Source organism: Petaurus breviceps, unplaced genomic scaffold, assembly GCF_028583685.1.
Source record: "Petaurus breviceps papuanus isolate PSGF00001 unplaced genomic scaffold, PetGlider_PUasm1.0 171, whole genome shotgun sequence".
Lineage (NCBI taxonomy): Eukaryota > Metazoa > Chordata > Mammalia > Diprotodontia > Petauridae > Petaurus > Petaurus breviceps.
The window spans coordinates 25,749,348-25,768,622 of record NW_027185754.1 but is presented as its reverse complement, the minus strand read 5'-3'; the positions used below and the strand labels follow the sequence as shown (position 1 = coordinate 25,768,622).

The window sequence follows — 19,275 nt, the reverse complement described above, 5'->3', positions numbered from 1 at the left end:
AACACTTTAAGCAAATATGTTTATTTTTATATTGATAGTACACATAATATACGTGTGGATTCCAGATACAAAATTCATGTACAATAATAGTTCACAAATGATGAAGGTAGTCACATTCCTAGAGAACATTTATCAATGAGAAAATAGCTTTAGTACACTGACAGCAAAAATCAAACCCTCCATAATCTTGCTATTCAATGCAATATAAACAGTACGATACTTATCTTTTTTCAAGCACCCTGAATGTGATAGGCGCTTTTCAAAAGAACAAAATCCAGGAAAGACATGGTCCTGCTGCCATTAGCTCTGCAGAATCACAGTGTTTTACTTTTGAGTTCATTTACTGAAGTACAATGATGAAAGGAGCATAGACTACGAAACAGCAATAGCAACAGAGCTGGAAAAGTTTATTTGATGGGATGAAACAAACAGGAAACATTTGTTAAGAGTATGGCTTAAGCAATTGAGATGCATCAACAGACAAGGTCTATACAATATCACAAATATAAGGTATCAGATTTTCATGTCAAATGTATGAACTGGTACCGACAAAGCAACATTTTCTTAATTAGTTACTGGTAGCAAATATTCCCTCAAAATTTAATCTATTGACAACACATTTGTGAAATGAATGTAACCAGATAACTGCCACCTGATAGGACTAAGTTGATGGGCTTGATTTTCAAGTCATTTTTCAAAAAATGCATAATCCCTTAAATTTGAACACATATGGGCAAACAAGACAATGTATCAAAGATTACAGAGACTGTGAATGCTAAGTAGGTTCTTACACTTACAGTTACATCATATGCACTACAGACTTGCAGCACTTAGAAAAGGATTGAAACATGTAAAATTTTTGTGCTTCAGTCTCTTCTGGAGAGCTCCTAAAAGATATACAGGTGTATAATCCTTATAACTTGTTTCACAATTCAATAACATTTCAGTTATAGACAAGTATTTGCCACAGTAAAAAAAAAAGTCATTTATATCACTAGGAAATCAAGTTATGATTTCCAAATATAATTTTCTGCATATAAACAAAAAAGTGTATTACTGCCTAACAACCACAGTACGTAAAAAAAAAGTTCACAATAATTTCCATGAAAAACAGATGCATCTATATTTTTAGTCATCACATGGCTATCTTGCACTTTAATGACAGTTTTACATGAATGAGGTAAAATCTCACTCAATTATTCCCCGTGGACTCTGATGTACTATAAAGAACATTGACCAGTGTTTAAATCCCTTGTTCTATCGCTTATTACATTTGTGATCTTAGACAAAGTTACTGTATCTCTGAACTTGTTTCCTTACCTCAAAAATATGGATATTTGCCTTATTTACCTCAACAGGGCTGTTGTGAGGTTCAATGAGATCATGTATGTGAAAGTAGTTTGAAAACCATAAAGTACAAATATAAGGGATGATAATTACCAGTGCCTGAATTTACCATAATCAATAGTTTTAAGCTATGCCTCATTCCTTAAAACAAATTCTAGACCACTTATTAGACCCAATCACCAAGGTGAAGGTAGATAACCCAAGTACGTGTGACAACTTGTTTCACTTGTCATCTCCGCAATGAAAACATAAAGATTTAGGAAAAGTCCTGGCAAGATGGATAAGAGCTAGACTCAGAGTGAGGAATGTTTGGCTTCAAGACCTGTCTCCTATATTTTGAGTAACCTTGGGCCAACAGTTAACCTTTCATTGCTGCAAGCAACTCATTGAGATTATAAACTACAAAGCAGATGCTCATCTCCACTGATAGAGAAAGATCCCCTGAGGGAGGCTCCCCAAAATGGTGAAATGGTGAAAAAAAGAACAAAATTTTTCAGTCTATGTTCCCATTACTTAAAGTCTTTCTACTCCAACTCTAACAACTTTCAAAATTTCTGATCTTGTTTCCTCATATGTAAAATGGGTTTAATAACTACACAACTTACTTCAGAGTCGTTGTGATTGGAAATTGCTTCATAATTCTCAAAGTATTACAGGTAGAAATGTAAGTTATTCTTTCTTTTCAAAATGGATTACTGCTAAATGGCAAGATCAAAGGAAACAGAAAGCAGGCAGGGAACCAGGCTTGAGAGGCCAGGTAACTCTATAAAGAATACATTCAGGTCAGTGTAAAAAGCTATGAAAAAAAAGTTCTAAAATATTACATTAGAGATATAAATAAGCAATTCTACATATGACAATATAATAAATAGTCAAAAGCATAAAGCTTTTGGAATCAGGAAAAAGAAAAATCCTACTTTCTTACTGTCCCAGTCTTAGATATTACTTCCATTATCTCTCCCTAAAATAGTTTTTGGGATTCCTTTCATATGCTCTTAAGAAAAGGTAGAGGACATATTGGGTAAATTTATTTATTTTAACAAAATGGTCTTTTCTATTCATGATTATCTCCTCTGGGGTTATCAACATGGATTTTTAAATGCTGGCCTGTTATATCAGGATGCTTAAGAAGGTTTAAAATATATAGAATATAGCACTGGCATTTCTTAAGTTTTCAAACACTGGGAAAGAAAAGGATTCAGAATAGCCCTAAAAGCAAATGGAAAATAACATGGTGAAAAAAAACCTAACAGTTTATGATCTAACTTCCAGGAACAATGCCTAAAATTTTTCTCCATAAATTCTCTATAATTTCACTTTGAAAACGGTATAATATCATAGGGAAAGAAGGTGGTGCAGTGGATAGAGTAATGTCCCCAGGGTTAGGAGGGCCTAAGTTCAAATGCAGCCTTAGTCACTTAACTAGTTGTGTGACCCTGGGCAAGTCATTTAACCCCAACTGCTCCCCCTCCCCCATATGGTATAGTATCTTAAGGGGTCTAATTATAAATTTTCATTCATGAACCTAGATCAGAAATCTCCAATGTCTTTTACTTTTTCTATGTAAGACCAGTTACTATCTTAGGTTCTCAAACATGTCCAGTAAACAGAGAAAAAATCCCCAACTTAAAATTAGTCCCCACACCAAAAATAGCTTTAAAGAACTGTATCTGGCTTTTATAACAGATATAATACATCTATAGGAAAAGCAGACTCTACTATGCAAACATCTTGTGTTTTAAAAATGTCACTGCTTATCAAACTGATAAAATAACAAAAGAAAACAGCATATATGAAATTTTAAAATGATATTTCAATCAAGTGTTCAGGTAACATTGTCAAGTAGAAATGGGAACACTAATAGATTCAGTATTATACAACAATTTAAAAGTGAAAAATAATCATAATAATCAAAACCATAAACATGTTTCATATATAGTTTCAAAGAAAATGTTTCAATAATGCAGAAAATCAGTCCTACTTAATTTAAAACATTTTTATTTTCCTAAAGATATCTTCCCCATACTTTTTCTTATTATTCTTTTCCTTGCTTCTCAGTAGGTGACTGATTTTATTTACATACACACATGAGCACACACAGCCTTCCCCATCCTACAAAAGTTTTATGCCTACCAACCCTAATGAGGCCAGAAGACATTATGATTTTTGGGTTTTTAAAGAAACTGGAGGAAGAACTGGTAAAAGGGAAAGAAGAATCACAGTATTTGGGAGGAAATGGGAGAGATAGCACCTACATTTACAAAGTACCAGTTTATAAAAGTACAGAATACTATAATTAGAAAAGAAAGACTTGTTTTTCCAGGGTATAGATTTCAAATCTGTGCTCTACTAAATACAAAAAATAAGAAATGACCTTCCAACTTTGGGGCCAAGGAATCTATCACAAAAGGAGTTATCAGCCTGTCTACCCAGAACTTTTTGTAGCTACTATCCTCAAACTAAAACCCAAAAGGAAAGTATACCATTTTTGTGAAGCTAAATAATATAATACCCACTTTTTAAGTATCCAATTGCAATGAATTACTTTTTCTTACAGAAACAAAACGTAAATTAAACACTATAGACACTTGCACTAATTTTCTGCATGCCTAAGTCTAAAATTCCTTTATTAAGAAAAACTGCTAAGTATTTGAATCTTCACTTTCAATTATATTCTACAACTGAAAATGTTACAAAATTTTGACTGTTCTGTTAGTACAGCAAAAAAATCAAGGATGACAATTTAGGAAACAAATTTTATCTCAATCAAGAAAATGGGGTTCAATGATGTTTTATTTTGCAAAAATTACTAGTCTAAATTCTGCAGTGAAAGCATCCTAAATGAAAACAAATATTGAGCATCTCCTGAACTATTCCATGCAAATATGCATGACAACTAAAGATGGTGGTATCTTCCAAATAACAACACTGCAAGTCGAATAGTATTATAAGGCCTAAAATGGGTGTAAGCTCACAAAGCGATTCCTTATTCTGGCTGGAGTCCTGGTTTTTTCCTCTTGGGTTCCAGATGGTTATCAAGAGCAGTATAAGGTATTCAATTGCAATTTTTGCTCTAATCAGAAGGATTAGATAATGAAAAATGTCAAGATGGATGTACCCAAGAAACACACTGCTTCAGAACAAGCAGACTAGCAAAATTGCAGCTCATCTACCTTAAGTACTTTTTTCTGGGGCTCCCTCAAGGAGAGCAGAAGTCTGAAGATAACAAATGCCCTTTCCCCTGCCTCACAAAGACAAACACAGGTTAAAACAAACCACAGGAATGAAGAAAAAAAATTAAATCCAATATCAGGTTTCAGTGCAGCTGGGAAATAATTTTTCCTTTTTTAAAGGACAGGTGACCTTTCATATTCATCTGTTCATCTTGGTTTATGATGAAATCAAATGTTATCCACACTCCCATAATTAGTCCCTAATGGATAACCTACTAAGTACAAAGTGATACCCTACTCCAGATCAAGAAATAAGAGACTAATATAGTACCATCATGTGCCCCCATTTAAGATATGAATCTTCATCTCATATACTCAGTCTCCATATGTTTATTTCACAAATTTATCAACAACTTAAAGGAGAATTTCTGATGATTTCCAAACTGTTAAAGACTGGCTCTCTTGGTGAGATTGTCAGTTTCTAATTTTAATTTCCAAATTACTGACCCAAACACAAGCCCCTCAAAATAGAGACTCTTGAAAGGGATACAGCCACAGCCTTTATGAGACCAGCATGAATGATGCCACATGGATGTCCTCAATGAACGAAATAAATTCATGCCACAATAGCCATGTTGTATATAATATACACATACTGTATCATTGCATACCAATGTATTTACAAATATATACACATATACATACATGTACACACACAAGATTGCATCAAGCATCACAAAAATATATATATACATATATACCATTACAAGAAAAAAAGGATTTTAAAATAAATAAAGGCAACCATAGAACCACAGTTCCTCAAAAGGATACTGCTTACTTTCCCAACACATGAATGCATACACACACATACAAACACACTCAACATGCCATAACCAACTAATAGGAAAGCCCTATGATATCATTCATATCAAAGTCAAAGTAACTTGGGTTCACCCTAAATTTGCTGTTGGAGCAATGGCAGGAACCAAATACAGGGAAGTGCCATGCACCTCCAGCTCTCACTGTCCTGCACTCATTATGCTTTCAAATCCTGGAACTGAGTTGGGCTACACAGGGTAAATGTCTTTAAATTATGGAACACATGTCATTCTGATCAGTGTTGGCTGCATGCAAATTTGGTGCCAGTTCTCCCACAAATTGTCTCAACACAATTTAACCCATTCTCTAAGGGCAATCAACTAGAGGAAAATAACTAACTCATAGTAAGCAGGGTTGAGAAAGTCCAATTATCGATCTATCCACAGGACCCACTCCAAACCAGGTGCACTGCTTCCATTAGTGCCACACAAATACGGTATAATTCTTATCTATTTCAGGGAGTTAAAACATAAGAAAAAATGAGAAATGAATCCTATGAGAGAGAAAGTGGTTTGGACTCAGGACTGCATGGTATTTTACATCTACTGTCTCTAAGTGTTTCAGCTTGGTGAAACTTATGGAAGGTACAAAAGGGTCAAATGTGCTGTGCTTTTTCAATTTTTAATTTCAAGTTCTTGAGAGTACCCCTTCTTTTTAGGAAATACACTTCAAGAAGGAACCTAGATAGCCCTGCTAAAAATAAATCCATGCAATTTTAAGTATATCATTTTAATCCTAAGTAAAAAAAAAAAGCAACACAAACTTGCACACGTGCTGAATCTTCAGTTTCTCAATTTGACACAACTGTTTTTGAATAAGACAAAGCTTTGTGCAATTTCGAAAAAAAACAAAAACAAAAAAACCACCTCACATGCTCTAAAGTAAGTGCCACAGCTAAAAACTGCTTTACTTCTTTTTTTTTTTCAAAAAGACACTATAGAAGTGTGTGGTCTAGTGGAAAAAATGCTAGGGTGATAAATAGCATGTCCTAGACTTTGGACCCAGCTCTATCACTAACCACATTTGTGATTTTAAATGAGTATCAAAGACTCTGGGGTCCAGTTTCTTTACTTGGAAAACAGGAATAACACATATCTTATTTGCCTCAGAGTTATGAGGATAAAATGTGATTACCAATTAATTGAAAATACCATACAAATAACATTATTACTATAATTATTATGAAAATTAGTAGTAATAAAACTATTGTGCTTGAAATTTGCTTTGTGGAGCCCTGATTGCTTTTAATATGTTTCTATTCTTTTCATGGTTCCTCTCAAGATCCATTTAGGCATTAACTATTACCAAGAGAAAACACAACTGCTACAAAGAAGCAAAGTCGACTTCATCCCAAGAAGCAAAATTGTGCTTCAGTCTTTGTTAGAACAAACATGACAAGACAAAGCAGTCCTTATTGCTTGATTATTGACCCTGTCTGGAGATTTCTACCTCAACAAGGGCTTGGACTGCTTCTGGACCATGAAAGGTAGTATGTGTGCATTGAAATCACAAATATTTCCTCAGAAAATCACTCTCTTTTGAAATGAATAACTAATGTCTTAGCTAGAAGAGACCTCAGGGAGTACCTCGCACAACTCCATTTTAAAGAAGAAACTAAGGCCTGGGAAAAATGACTGAAAGCTCAATGTGAGTCAATACCATGACATGGCAACCAAAAAAAAAATATGTTACAATCTCTGGAATGCATTAAAAGTAGCACAGTGTGCAGAATGATGTACTCTGCCCTTGGCAGGATGTGTGTATTGAGTTCCACCATGTTTTATACAGGATATTGACAAACTGGAGCACAGCCAGAGGAGGCTGAGGATATTGGAGAGCGCTAGATGAGGATCTGGGTGATCTTTAGCTTGGAGAAGAGATTTCTTTGGATAACCTGATGGCTAGTCTTCAGTTCCTGCCCAACTTTACAGGGCTTAATTAGGAGCATTAAATGAAGCTGCAGAGACAGATTTAGGCTTCATATAAAGGAATACTTTCTAATAGTAAGAGCAGTCCAAAAGTAGGATGCGTTGCCTCAGGAGGTAGTTGGTTCAGTGTCACTGCAGGTCTTCAAGTAAAGATCAGATAATTACTTGTTGGGGAAATTGTACAGAAAATTATTTTTCAAGCATGGGTTGGACTAGATGACTCTTGAGGTCCAAATCAGATTTTATGATTTGCCTCAAAGTTAACCAAAGGCATGGCCCTGGAAGGCCAGGCTCCTGGCTCTGAGTCTAGTAGTCTTCATAGACACACCACAGATAGAATACTGCTCTGGGTAGCTGTCTTTCAAACCCTGCCAATGTGGGAAATGTGTTAAGGATATTTGTGTCTCAAAAGTTTGTTTGTTTTTTAAAAATCATTGAATTGAGTTCAAGGGGACCAATGCTGTCCTGTTTCTAAGTTTGCAGTGCCAGGAGAAAAGCATAATCAGCTACTGAAAACAGCCATCTATGTCTGAGAAGAAAAAAGGATTCACTAAACACTGAATTACTTCATCAAAATAATTTATCTTTGTACATTTTAAAATGCTAAAGTTTTATAACTATTACCTAATCCTTCAATATTTCAAAGAAGAAACCAACATATTAGAATTTCTATCTGAGGAATCTGAAATAGATGAACACAAACTGTGGCATGACTCTAAACAAGGTGAATAAGACCAAAGTAAATTTTCCTTCAGGGCATAAGTAACAAAAGTAATCATTTGATTTGTTTCTTTCTAGGCTGAGGGAGACAGCACTAGGTCACTCCATATAATGATGTTAATTGGCATTTTGGCTGATAGATTTTTTTGTCCAATGCTTTTAGACTTAGAATATAGTACAATCAAAAGAATACATTAGGAGAGCTCCATTCAACCCCAATGAGGTTAAAAAAAAAAAAAGGTTGATTCCTTGCTGGTGCCAATAGAAAAAGGAACAGCATAACAGAAGGAAACCAAACCCTATTTTGGCTACCCCAATAACAAAAAAGTGCGTGTGGATACAAAAGATCCCATACATACCAAACATTAATTTTCCCCCATCCAGTTTTTCTCCCTTCTTCCTTATCTCCAAAAGTATGACAGCTTATAGTTGAAACCATACAGATTTAAAGTTGGGTACAAACATAATTAAAACTTCAATCTTTTTCTATTTGCACCCTTGTGGCTAGAGATACCATAGATAAAAACTCAGTTTACAAATTTGGTCCTGCTAGTTAAAGAGTTTAAATTCACATTTTTCTGCTGATGTCAATGTGCTATGGAGTCAATAACTATGATATTTTGCTAAGGAGGGTTTGTTATTCAGATTGAAGTATTTTAGATGTGGTTTTCAAATGATTGGCAATATGAGAAAAAGCTAGAAAATAAGACAAATACATACATGTGATAACAGAAAAAGATACATATAATTAATACATTGTCATGAACCACCTCAAATTTTCAAGAAAAATTCAAACTCAGCAGCAAATCATTTATGAAATCTAAAAAGCTGAAGATGTTTGAAGAAAGTGAATAATTAAAGAAGACAAATTCATACAAACTCAAAGAATCAGCCTTTTTTCCCCCTCTTTAAATAATCATATTGAGTGAAAACAAGTGTTATGGAAGGGCTATGCTTTTGTTTTTCCTAGTATTGGTCTAAGTTGATTGGGTTCATCTTTGTGAACAATTCTATATTTTTCCAAATCCAGACTTTTCAGGATAAAATATCACTGTTGGATTTTTCTCATCATACAAAAATAAATGATTTATTCTTCTCTGGGTAAGAGTGGTCACTGAGTATGTGTTTGAATTTAGGACCAGTTGTTGGATCTGGGACTTTTCAACCCCTAAATAACAACAACAACAACAACAACAAAAACTTTCAGGGTTATTCTAGCTTTTAAAAGATCGCAAAGATTGGATTACAAAAGTTACCCTATCTGTCAGAAGAATATTATTTCGAGTTGTCTGTAAAATGGTGGTCCTAAATTTAAAAATAAAAATTTAATGCCACTATGTATCATCACATTAAAAAACTGCACCATTTAAAATCTGTGGCTAATGAAACACAGTTTCAACAAGAGTTCAATTAATAGTCATCGATAGTATTCTCAAAGAACACATTTCGCACATCCAGGATGGACGCCAGCTCCAAAATGTGCTTCTGAAGATGAGGGTTTTCAACTGTTTCATCCCTTGGCAGCTGAGGATATGTTTCTGGATAATTTCGAGTTTCCTGCTAGACAAAGGAGAGGAGTAAAAATTTATGGTCTAATAAAGAGAGATCATACACAAAAATTCATTAATATAAGTGGCTGCATTTCAGGCTTAGGACAATAAATCATACCCCATCTTCCCATATATATAGGTAAATATTTCTGATATCTATTATTCATCCATGCATGCATTCATTCAGTTTCTTTTCTGCCTCTACTATTTAACAAGGCACCAAGAAAGATACAACGATGAACAAGACAATCTCTCTCTTCAAAGTGGTTATAGTTTAGTAGGGGAGATATGACAAGCACCCAAATAATAACAATAATAATGACACATCACAAGATACGATTAGGTGTCATTAAGAGCAGTATCAAGTACTACAGGGATTCATAAGGAGAGAGTCTGACCGAAGAGGTTACATCTGAGCAAGCTCTTGAAGGAAGGTGAGAATCTGAACAGAGTTGTTTAGTTGTGCTGTAGTGCAGGGAGGTAGTAGGTAGTATGACTGGAAAATGAAGACTTAGCTACATCATGGAGAACCTTAGATACCAAACTGAGGAATTTGTGTTTTATTTTCTAGCCAATGGCAAACACTGTAAGTCCCTGGAGAAGGAAAATGACATGATCAGAACTTTCTTTTATAGAGTTTAAACTAGGCAAGCCATGCAAGATGGATTTAAGAAGTAAAAATCCAACCACGAAGCTACTGCAATATTCTACTGTACACATTCCTAAAACTTGATAGAAAAGGCAGGACACTAGCCATAAAGATCTGGAAATCATCTACTTAGAAATGCTTGCTGAAGTCAGGCAAAATATTGCCCATGGAAAGAATGTACACAGAGAAGAAAGGAGGGTTGACAATATTACCTTAAGGAAAGCCCCATTTTTATGTTCTAAAAAGCCAGTGACTTGACTAGGAAGGGTGAAAAACCAGTTACTAAAGTAATAAGCTGAACAAGTTCTAAAACTCTAATGTGATCAATATGAGCCTTGCCAACCCATACCTGAACTGTGTTTAACAGTCAAAATTACAAGCTTTGGAGGCAGCATACCTATAGTGTCACATGGTTTTTAGGTTCAACTGCAATCTACTATATATAATAACTTGTTACTCAGAAATTTGGTAAACCAAAAATATAGAATAAGTATCCTACAGGGAACTATAAAGAATTTATTAATGGTTTTTAATCCACTGAAGAGAGCTAGAGAGAATCAGTAGAATAACTTCATGAGCATTACATAAAAGCTATACTTGGAGATTAAAAGGTAGTTGCAATCAAGTTGAAGGGGTTCTTTTTTAAGATCTAATTTAAGATCTTCCTGGCCCCTAGACCCGTTGATAGCCTTAAGTGCACCTGGAGCCTGTGGCGGGGAGGCTTGTTTTTCAGGAGATACTTTTTGTTTTTTTTATTTTATTTTGGGTTTTTTTTGCCTTTTTTTTTTGGAGAGCAATTGGGGTTAAGTGACTTGCCCAAAGTCACATGACTAGTTGTGTGTGTGTGTGTGTGTGTTAAGTGTCTGAGGCCGGATCCAAACCCAGGTCCTCCTGACTCCAGGCCCGGTGCTCTATTCACTGAGCCACCTAGCCGCCCCCAGGAGATACTTTTTGATTGGGCAGTGGGTCAAGAGGGTTGTTACATTCTCTGAGCCAGGAAAAACCCTCATGTGAGGCTTTGTCTTGGGGCTCACTTTGAGAAGTGTTGTGTGATTTGACCAGACAAGACTCTGGGCAGCTATTGAGAGCCCCCTGGCTTTGAAAAACCCAGATGTTGATGCTTCCCTCTCTGGTAACTGACTAGGTATGGATGTAATGGTTGGACAGTTGGAGGCCTGTCTGCTTGTTCTGTTTGTTTCTCTGTCTTCTTGTAACTTCTCCTTGTAACCTCTGTATACTCTGAAGTTTGGGGTGCTGACTTTTTCCCCTGAACTAGGTAAATGATATGTTTGACTGATTAAAGCAAGACTGTTAACCCATTTTGAGCTACTTTCCTTTAGAAAAGCAGATCTAAGAACCTGTATTGGCAGCCACCCTGGAGATGCTGGGGTGCTTGCTGCTACAGTTCTGCAATATATTTTTATCAAGGAATATATTAGAGATATTCCAACTACTGACACATCAATACTTTAAAAGATATAGTATACCTGAACCCAGACCACATTGAAGGTCACTTATTCTACCTAGAGGTAAGTCTGGTCCGGTCTACAAGTGATACTAGTTCTTTTAACATTTCAAATGCCAAATAAATGAAGATAAGATGCAGAAAACTCTTTTGAGGCTGTGTAAACGGTCAGAAAAATGGCAAACGAGATCTACGAGGAATAAATACAAATATTTTCACATAGCTAAAAATAATCCTAATTAAAATCAGAATAATGGAACTTTAGGTACTACTTGTAACCCAAGAAAGAGATCTGGGAGATAGTGGTATTGTTCCCCAACTAACTGTTTAGACTGAAAAATGTTAGGCCAAAAAAATGTTATCTTGTCAGAAACAAAAACTCTTCCAGATGATACTTAATATTCTGTATTTCTGGACCTGTGATTTCATCTGTATAGGAAGTAATCCATGTGGAAACTCCCTCCACTAACTACCATCTTTAACTTATAATTTTAGAGAGTTGCCTAGGGCTCTGGGAGGTTAAGGGAATAGCCCATAGTCATACAGCTAGCTTGTGTCAGAGAAAGGAATTGAATCCAGATTTTCTTGACTCCAATGCTGGCCTTCTATCTACTGCTGGCACACTGCCTCTCCAAAAGGAAAAGGGTACTGGAAACAAAATAGAAAACATTAACTTTTTCTTATATAAAAGTCTAATTTCAACATCTCAAGAAAGCTAGAATTAGAGAACAAAACCAAATGACTGAGGGAATAATGGTACTATTATATGAGGTTGGACTACAATGATTCAGTACTTTTCCATTTAAGCATAACAAATTATGAACAGTATGGATAAGGTAACTACAGCCTTGTTCAAAAAATCTGAAATAAATGGTAATTCCTTGAAGCCTGGAGAGAAGTGTAGGAGAAAAAAAAAAAGATACAGTTCACAAACTAGGCATAAATTTATGGAACTAATTACTATGAGAAGCAATGGAAAATTTTAAATATCAAACAGATTTTTAAAAGGTTCAGCTCAATTCATAGATAACAGACATATAATGGAATACTAAGAAGAAACTAGGTTGTTTTGAGGGTATGTCCCTAAATCTTTGAGGATGACATCAAGGGACTCAATCATATTCTTCTATCATATCTTTGGTAATGTTGTCAGAGACAGTGAATATAGCCAATTGTTCCCAGCCCAGGAAAGATTATGGATCAAGCTAGGCCTGGAAAAGAGCAACTAGATTACCTTAAAAAGTTTTGGAGAGGGGTGGCTAGGTGGCGCAGTGAATAGAGCACCGGCCCTGGAGTCAGGAGGCCCTGAGTTCAAATCCGACCTCAGACACTTGACACAATTACTAGCTGTGTGACTTTGGGCAAGTCACTTAACCCCAATTGCCCTCCAAAAAATGCGCAAAAAAAAAAAAGTTTTGGAGAGCCAAGACAAAGTTGAAGAACCAAGATAGTGGAATCTTAGGAAAGCAGTATACTGAACTTCCTTCCATAATACTCTAAACAGATGTAAAAAATACAGTAGGCAGAATTCTGATGGAGAAATCCAGAAAAAGTCACAGTGATTCATTTGTATAGCCCAGTTCAACACAGGGAAACAGTCATGGAAGTCTACAGACATTGGGGATAAGATCAGGCCAGGAACATACAACACACAAAGCATTCTGCTGCCTAGAGAGAGGCTGAGAACCAGGGCAAGAGAAAGTCACAGACCCTTACCAGGGTACAGCAAGGGAGACAAGTTTTTTCACCCACTACCCAGTTCTGAGTCACAGGTCCAGAGAGTACTGAGAAAGGGATCTGCACAAAGAGATAGTATTTTTGGGTAGGGAGGCCTAGATGGTATACTATGAAAGGAGAGGGTTGAGAAGGAAGCAGTGTGGCTCAGACCCCATGGCAGAGCTGAGCCTTATTTCTAGTACCTAACCCAGACTGCACAAGAATAACAAGGCAGTAAGTCCAAATCAAAAGGGAGCCTACAGTTCTGCCACTCTGAACCAATTGAGTTTTTCAGCTGTCTGACAGAGGCTGAATCCAGCAGCAGTCTACTCTTGTTCAAATGCAGATCAGGAACTAGCAGAGCTCCAACAGGAGTGGGGCATGGGGAGGGCAGCAATCAGACTTTGCCTTTGATCACACAAACTTTGGGGACACTGAGAGCTGGCAGGTCCCCAGCCTGTCCCTAAAATTCCGGAATAAAACAACTTCAATAATCCAAGAATGCAGCAATAGGAACAGCGCAGGCCAGCAGTGCCAGAGTCTAACTCTGATATTAAATCTAAAATCATGAAGTAGGCTGGAAATATGGACAAACAAAAAAAGAATCCTTCCATAAAGAACTATTATGGTGGCAGGCTAATCAAGACACAAAACGAGAAGAAGAAAATGACTTCAAAACCTCTACAAGCAAAGCAGGAAAAACACAGCTTGGGCACAAACTCAACTAGAATTCTTAGAGATGATGATCAAAGAGTTAAAAAAAAAAGCTGAAAAATGTTTTCATAAATGAAATGAGAACATTTGAAGAAAAAACTGGAAAAGAAATGAAAGCTATGGAGGAGAGAATTGGAAAGGGAATTAATAGGTTGGCAGAAGAGGTACAAAATCTTACCCAAGCAACAAAGTCCATGAAAATTAGAATGGACTAAATAGAAGTCAAAGATTCTATGAGACAACATGAAATATTAATACAAAATAAAAAGAATGAAAAACATGGAAGGAAATATAAGGTTACCTCAAAGCAAATACAAATGATTTGGAAAGCAGATGAAGAAGACAAAAAATTAAAAATCATTTGACTATATGAATACCATGAACAACAACAAAAAAACACCCTATACATCCTGTTTCAAGAAATCTTTAAAAGCAAAACAAAAAACCCTGCCCAGATATCTTAGAAGAACAGTGCAAAATGGAAATAGAAAGAATCTATTAGTCATCTCCTAAAAGAAATTCCCAAATAAAAACTCCTAAGAAAATCATGGCCAAAATCCAAAGTTTCCAGGTGAAAGAAAAAATATTGCAAACAGAAAGTACTCAAGGACAGATGAGCCATGATCAAGATCACACAGATATTTAGCAGCCACCACTATAAAGAAGAGGACAACTTAGAAGACTGTATCTCAGAAGGCAAAGGATACGGGTTTACAACCAAGAAGAACTTAGCCATCAAAACTGAGTATACAGTTATCCCTTCCACATTGTGACTATCCCCATCACTGTTTCGATATATCATGGGTCAGCATAAGAAATTAAATGGGAATTTTGGGGGAGTTTTGCAGAAGCTGAAGACAACACACAAAGGTTAGCAGATGACACAGAAAAAGTTTAGAAAACCAGAAATGCAAAAGGCCAAAAAATTTTATGTGGATTTTTCAGATAATGGATGCATATGGAAGGGATAACTATAATAAAGAAGGGAAAAATGGACCTTTATTAAAACTGAGGATTTCCAAGAAATCCTGATGAAAAAAATGAGAGCAGTAGAGAAACTGTGAACTTTAAAGAACGGAGCAAACAGAAACAGAAAAAGGTACACATGAAACATGAATGAATAATGATAAAGGACTAAACAAGGATAAACTGCTTATATTCAAATATGAGAAAATGATACGTGTTCCCTCAAAACCCTATCATCATCAGGTGTCATAGAGAGAATTCATTTAGGCCTGGCAGTGATTCTGTTATATCTTGATGATCTTAAGAAAAGAATGAAAAGCTATGGGAAAAGGAATATACTGGTGCAGGGGGTGGGGGCAGGGGAGAGGTTAAGAAAGGAAGATTAGGGAAAATTATCTTTAAATAATCAGTGTACAAAAGCAGACATCCATACAAAAAAGGAAGAGGGGGTGAGGGATGTGGTAGACACTTGAACCTCCCTCTCATCTGAACTGTTTGAAAAAAGGAGGAATACATACATATAATTGGGTACAAAAATAAATTTCAATCCACAGAGAAATACAAACAAAAGGGGAGAGGGGGGAAGGAAAATTAAAGGAAAAGTAGATTACAGGAGGGGCTAGTTCTAAGAAAAACAAATGTTAAGTGTTTAAAAATGTTTACAGCTCGTCTTGAGGTGGGAAATAATCAAAATTTACAGGTTGCCCATAAATAGGAGATCTGATGAACAAGTAATAGTATATCAATGTTATGGAATACTATTATGATGAACTGTTATTAGCATAACAATCAAACATTATTTCAGAAGACTAATAATAAAACATACTACCTACATCCTAATAAGAGAGGTGAATGCAAAATCAGAAAAACATTTTTGGGACATGGCCAATGTGTAAATTTGTTTTAACTATTCATGTTTGTAATGGATTTTATTTTTCTTGTGTGAAAAGGCAGATTTTGACTGATTAAAATAAATCTTTTTTTTTCTTTTTTAAAAGAAAGTTTTAGTAGTACCCAATTTAGAACTACTGAGTATTTAAAATACATACAAATACATATACATATACATACACACACGTATATATGTATATATAAAGATAACAGGAGACCTAGATATATCTCCTGGTATCTTATTTATATGTAGTAACCTTTCACATGCAAATAAAACCTAGAAAATATATATTTGTGGTATTAGAGTGTTTGGCAGTTCAGGCTGGAAAGAAAAGAGAACAGATGTTAGAATCAAGCATCCAGTTACAGTACCAGGGTCAGAATAAAGAGAAAGTTAATTAGGGATTGGGTGTGGCAAATTTTTTAATCCACAGGGTCTATGCAGGTGCAGAATCAGAAGGCTTGAGACCTCACATTAGAGTTCAGCAATCAAAGAAGATTTAGAAAGTGGCAAAATTCATGGAGCCATGGCAAAACTCCACGAACAGATTGCAAAGAGGAGTTGATGCCCTAGGACTCTGAATAAGATAGAACAGTATGTATCTGATAACCCAAAGACTCCAGCTTCTGGGATAAGAACTCATTATTTAACAAAAACTGCTTGAAAAACTGGAAAACAGTAAGGCAGAAACTAGGCACAGACCAATATCTTATACCCTATACCAAAATAAAGTCAAAATGGATACACAATTTAGATATAAAGGCTGATACTATAAGCAAACTAGGAGAGCATGAAATACTTTACCTGTCAGATTTATAAAGAAAGAAAGCATTTATGATCAAACAAGAGACAGAGAACATCATGAAATGCAAAATGGATGCTTTTGATTGCATTAAATTGAAAAGGTTTTGCACAAACAAAGCCAATACAACCAAGATTAGAAGGAAAGCAGAAAGCTTGGAAACACTTTTTACAGCCAGTGTGTCTGATAAAGGCTCATTTCTAAAAATATATAGAGAATTGAGTCAAATTTATAAGAATACAAGTCATTCCCCAACCGATAAATGGTCAAAGGATATGAACAGGCAGTTTTCATAAGAAAAAATTACAGTTATCTCTGGTCAAATGAAAAAATGCTCTAAAATCATTATTGATTAGAGAAATGCAAATCAAAATAACTCTTGAGTTACCACATCATACCTATCAGATTGGTTAACATGACAAAACAGGAAAATGATAATGTTGTAGAAGAAGTGGGAAAATTGGAACACTAATGCATTGTTGGTAGAATTATGAATTGATCCAACCATTCTGGAGAGCAATTTGGAACTATGCCCAAAGGGCTAGAAAAATGTGCATATCCTTTGACCCAGCAATACCACTTCTAGGGCTGTATCCCAAAGAGATCATACAAATGGGAAAAAGACCCACATGTACAAAAATATTTATAGCAGCTCTTTTTGTGGTGGTAAAGAACTGGAAATTGGGGTGTCTAGGTGGCGCAGTGAATAGAGCACCGGCCCTGGAGTCGGGAGGACCTGAGTTCAAATCCAGCCTCAGACACTTGACACAATTACTAGTCATGTGACTTTGGGCAAGTCACTTAACCCCAATTACCCTCTAAAAAAGGCAAAAAAAAAAAGAATTGGAAATTGAGGGGATGCCTATCAATTGAGGAATGGCTAAATTAAATAAGTCGTGGTATCTGAATGTAATGGAATACTATTGTGCTATAAGAAATGATAAGCAGGTAGATGTCAGAAAAACCTGGAAAGACTTATGTGAACTGATGCTGAGTAAAATGAGCAGAACCAGGAGAACATTGTACACAGTAACAGCCACATTGTGCAATGACTGATTTGGATAGAGTTAGCTCTTCTCAGCAATGTAAGGATCTAAGACAACTCCAAAACACTCACAGTGGAAAATGCTATCCACATCCAGAGAAAGAAATTTGGAGTCTGAATGCAGACGAAAGTATACTATTTTCTCTCCTTTTCTTTTGTTGTTTTGTTCTGTTTCTTCTTTCTCGTGGTTCCTCCCATTAGTTCTAATTCTTCTTTACATCATGACTAATGTGAAAACATGTTTAATATGAATGTATAAGGAGCCTATATCAGATTGTATGCTGTCTTGGGGAGGGAGAAGGAGTGGGAGGAAGAGAAAATTTAAAACTCAAAATCTTATGGAAATGCAAATTGAAAACTAAAAATAAATTAATTATATTTTTATTTTTTATTTTCTATTTTTTAATTATATATTTTTTAAAAAGGGATCTAAGACAACTCCAAAAGATTCATGATGGAAAATGCTATCCACATCCAGAGAAAGAACCATGGAGTCCGAATGCAGATTAAAGCATACTATTTGCTCTTTTTTTGTTTTGTTTCTTCCTTCTCATGATTCTTCCCATTGGTTCTAATTCTTCTTTACAAAATGAGTAATATGAAAATATGTTTAATATGAATGTATATATATAGATTGCATGTTGTCTTGGGGAGGGGGAAGGGAAAGAAGGGGAGAAAATTTAAAACTCAAAATCTTATGGAACTGAATGTTGAAAACCAAAAATAAATTTTAAAAAATTGTATTTGGAATAAGGATATTATAAACAATAAAAAAGAATAAGATAGAATAGTATGTAGGGTGAGATTCTTCACATGTTATGATGGCAGCGGCAAAATATGGCAATTCTTATGTCCTTGTAACAACTCTTAAGATTTAATAGGAATTTTTAACAGAAACTTTTTGAAAAGTACGTTTGCAATTAGGATTATTGTATAAAGACAATCCATAAAAACAGATGAAACTGATGGATAGTTGTGTAGAAACTAGAGTAGAGATAAAATACAATTCTGAATTTATGTTAATTAAAAAGACCCTAAACATAATAAATGGATATCAAGAATATACTTACTTGCAAACTCTGATTATAAGTCCTTAATGAGCACAATGGAGATTAAAATTTAAACTTAAATGTGGAAATCATATTAGTCATCCTCAATAGTATCCGTCCATGTCAAGTGACATGGTCAAGCCATTCAACTACTTTACCAGTGAACTTCATTTCTTCCAAAGATTAATGCATAAATCTTACATGCCTAATCTTAGAGCTGGGCCCAAGTGATTATTTTCCCTGCATACCCGAAAAATCTTGTGCATCCTCATGGTAGCTGAACAGAAGACAAATCTGGTGAGAAGCAAGCGAAGAAATTCATCCCCAAAAAACTGGAGAAAAGCCTGATCTGAAAAGAATAAAAAGGTGATATTGGAAGA

The 19,275-nt window shown here is 35.4% G+C and overlaps 1 protein-coding gene across 5 annotated transcripts in view; it reads right to left on the bottom strand.

The window, feature by feature from the left end:
• Nucleotides 1-19,275, bottom strand: part of SCAI (suppressor of cancer cell invasion) — a 206,783-nt gene continuing 187,508 nt past the window's right edge. For 4 of the 5 annotated variants that reach the window (XM_069082770.1, XM_069082772.1, XM_069082773.1 and 1 more), the window contains 2 exons: nucleotides 19,144-19,244; nucleotides 1-9,607 (listed from right to left, as the gene is read on the bottom strand). In XM_069082770.1, coding sequence (XP_068938871.1) covers nucleotides 9,458-9,607; nucleotides 19,144-19,244 — 251 coding nt within the window. In that variant the 3' untranslated portion in view covers nucleotides 1-9,457. The remainder of the gene's footprint in view (nucleotides 9,608-19,143; nucleotides 19,245-19,275) is intronic. The other variant, XM_069082771.1, reaches the window with a different exon arrangement.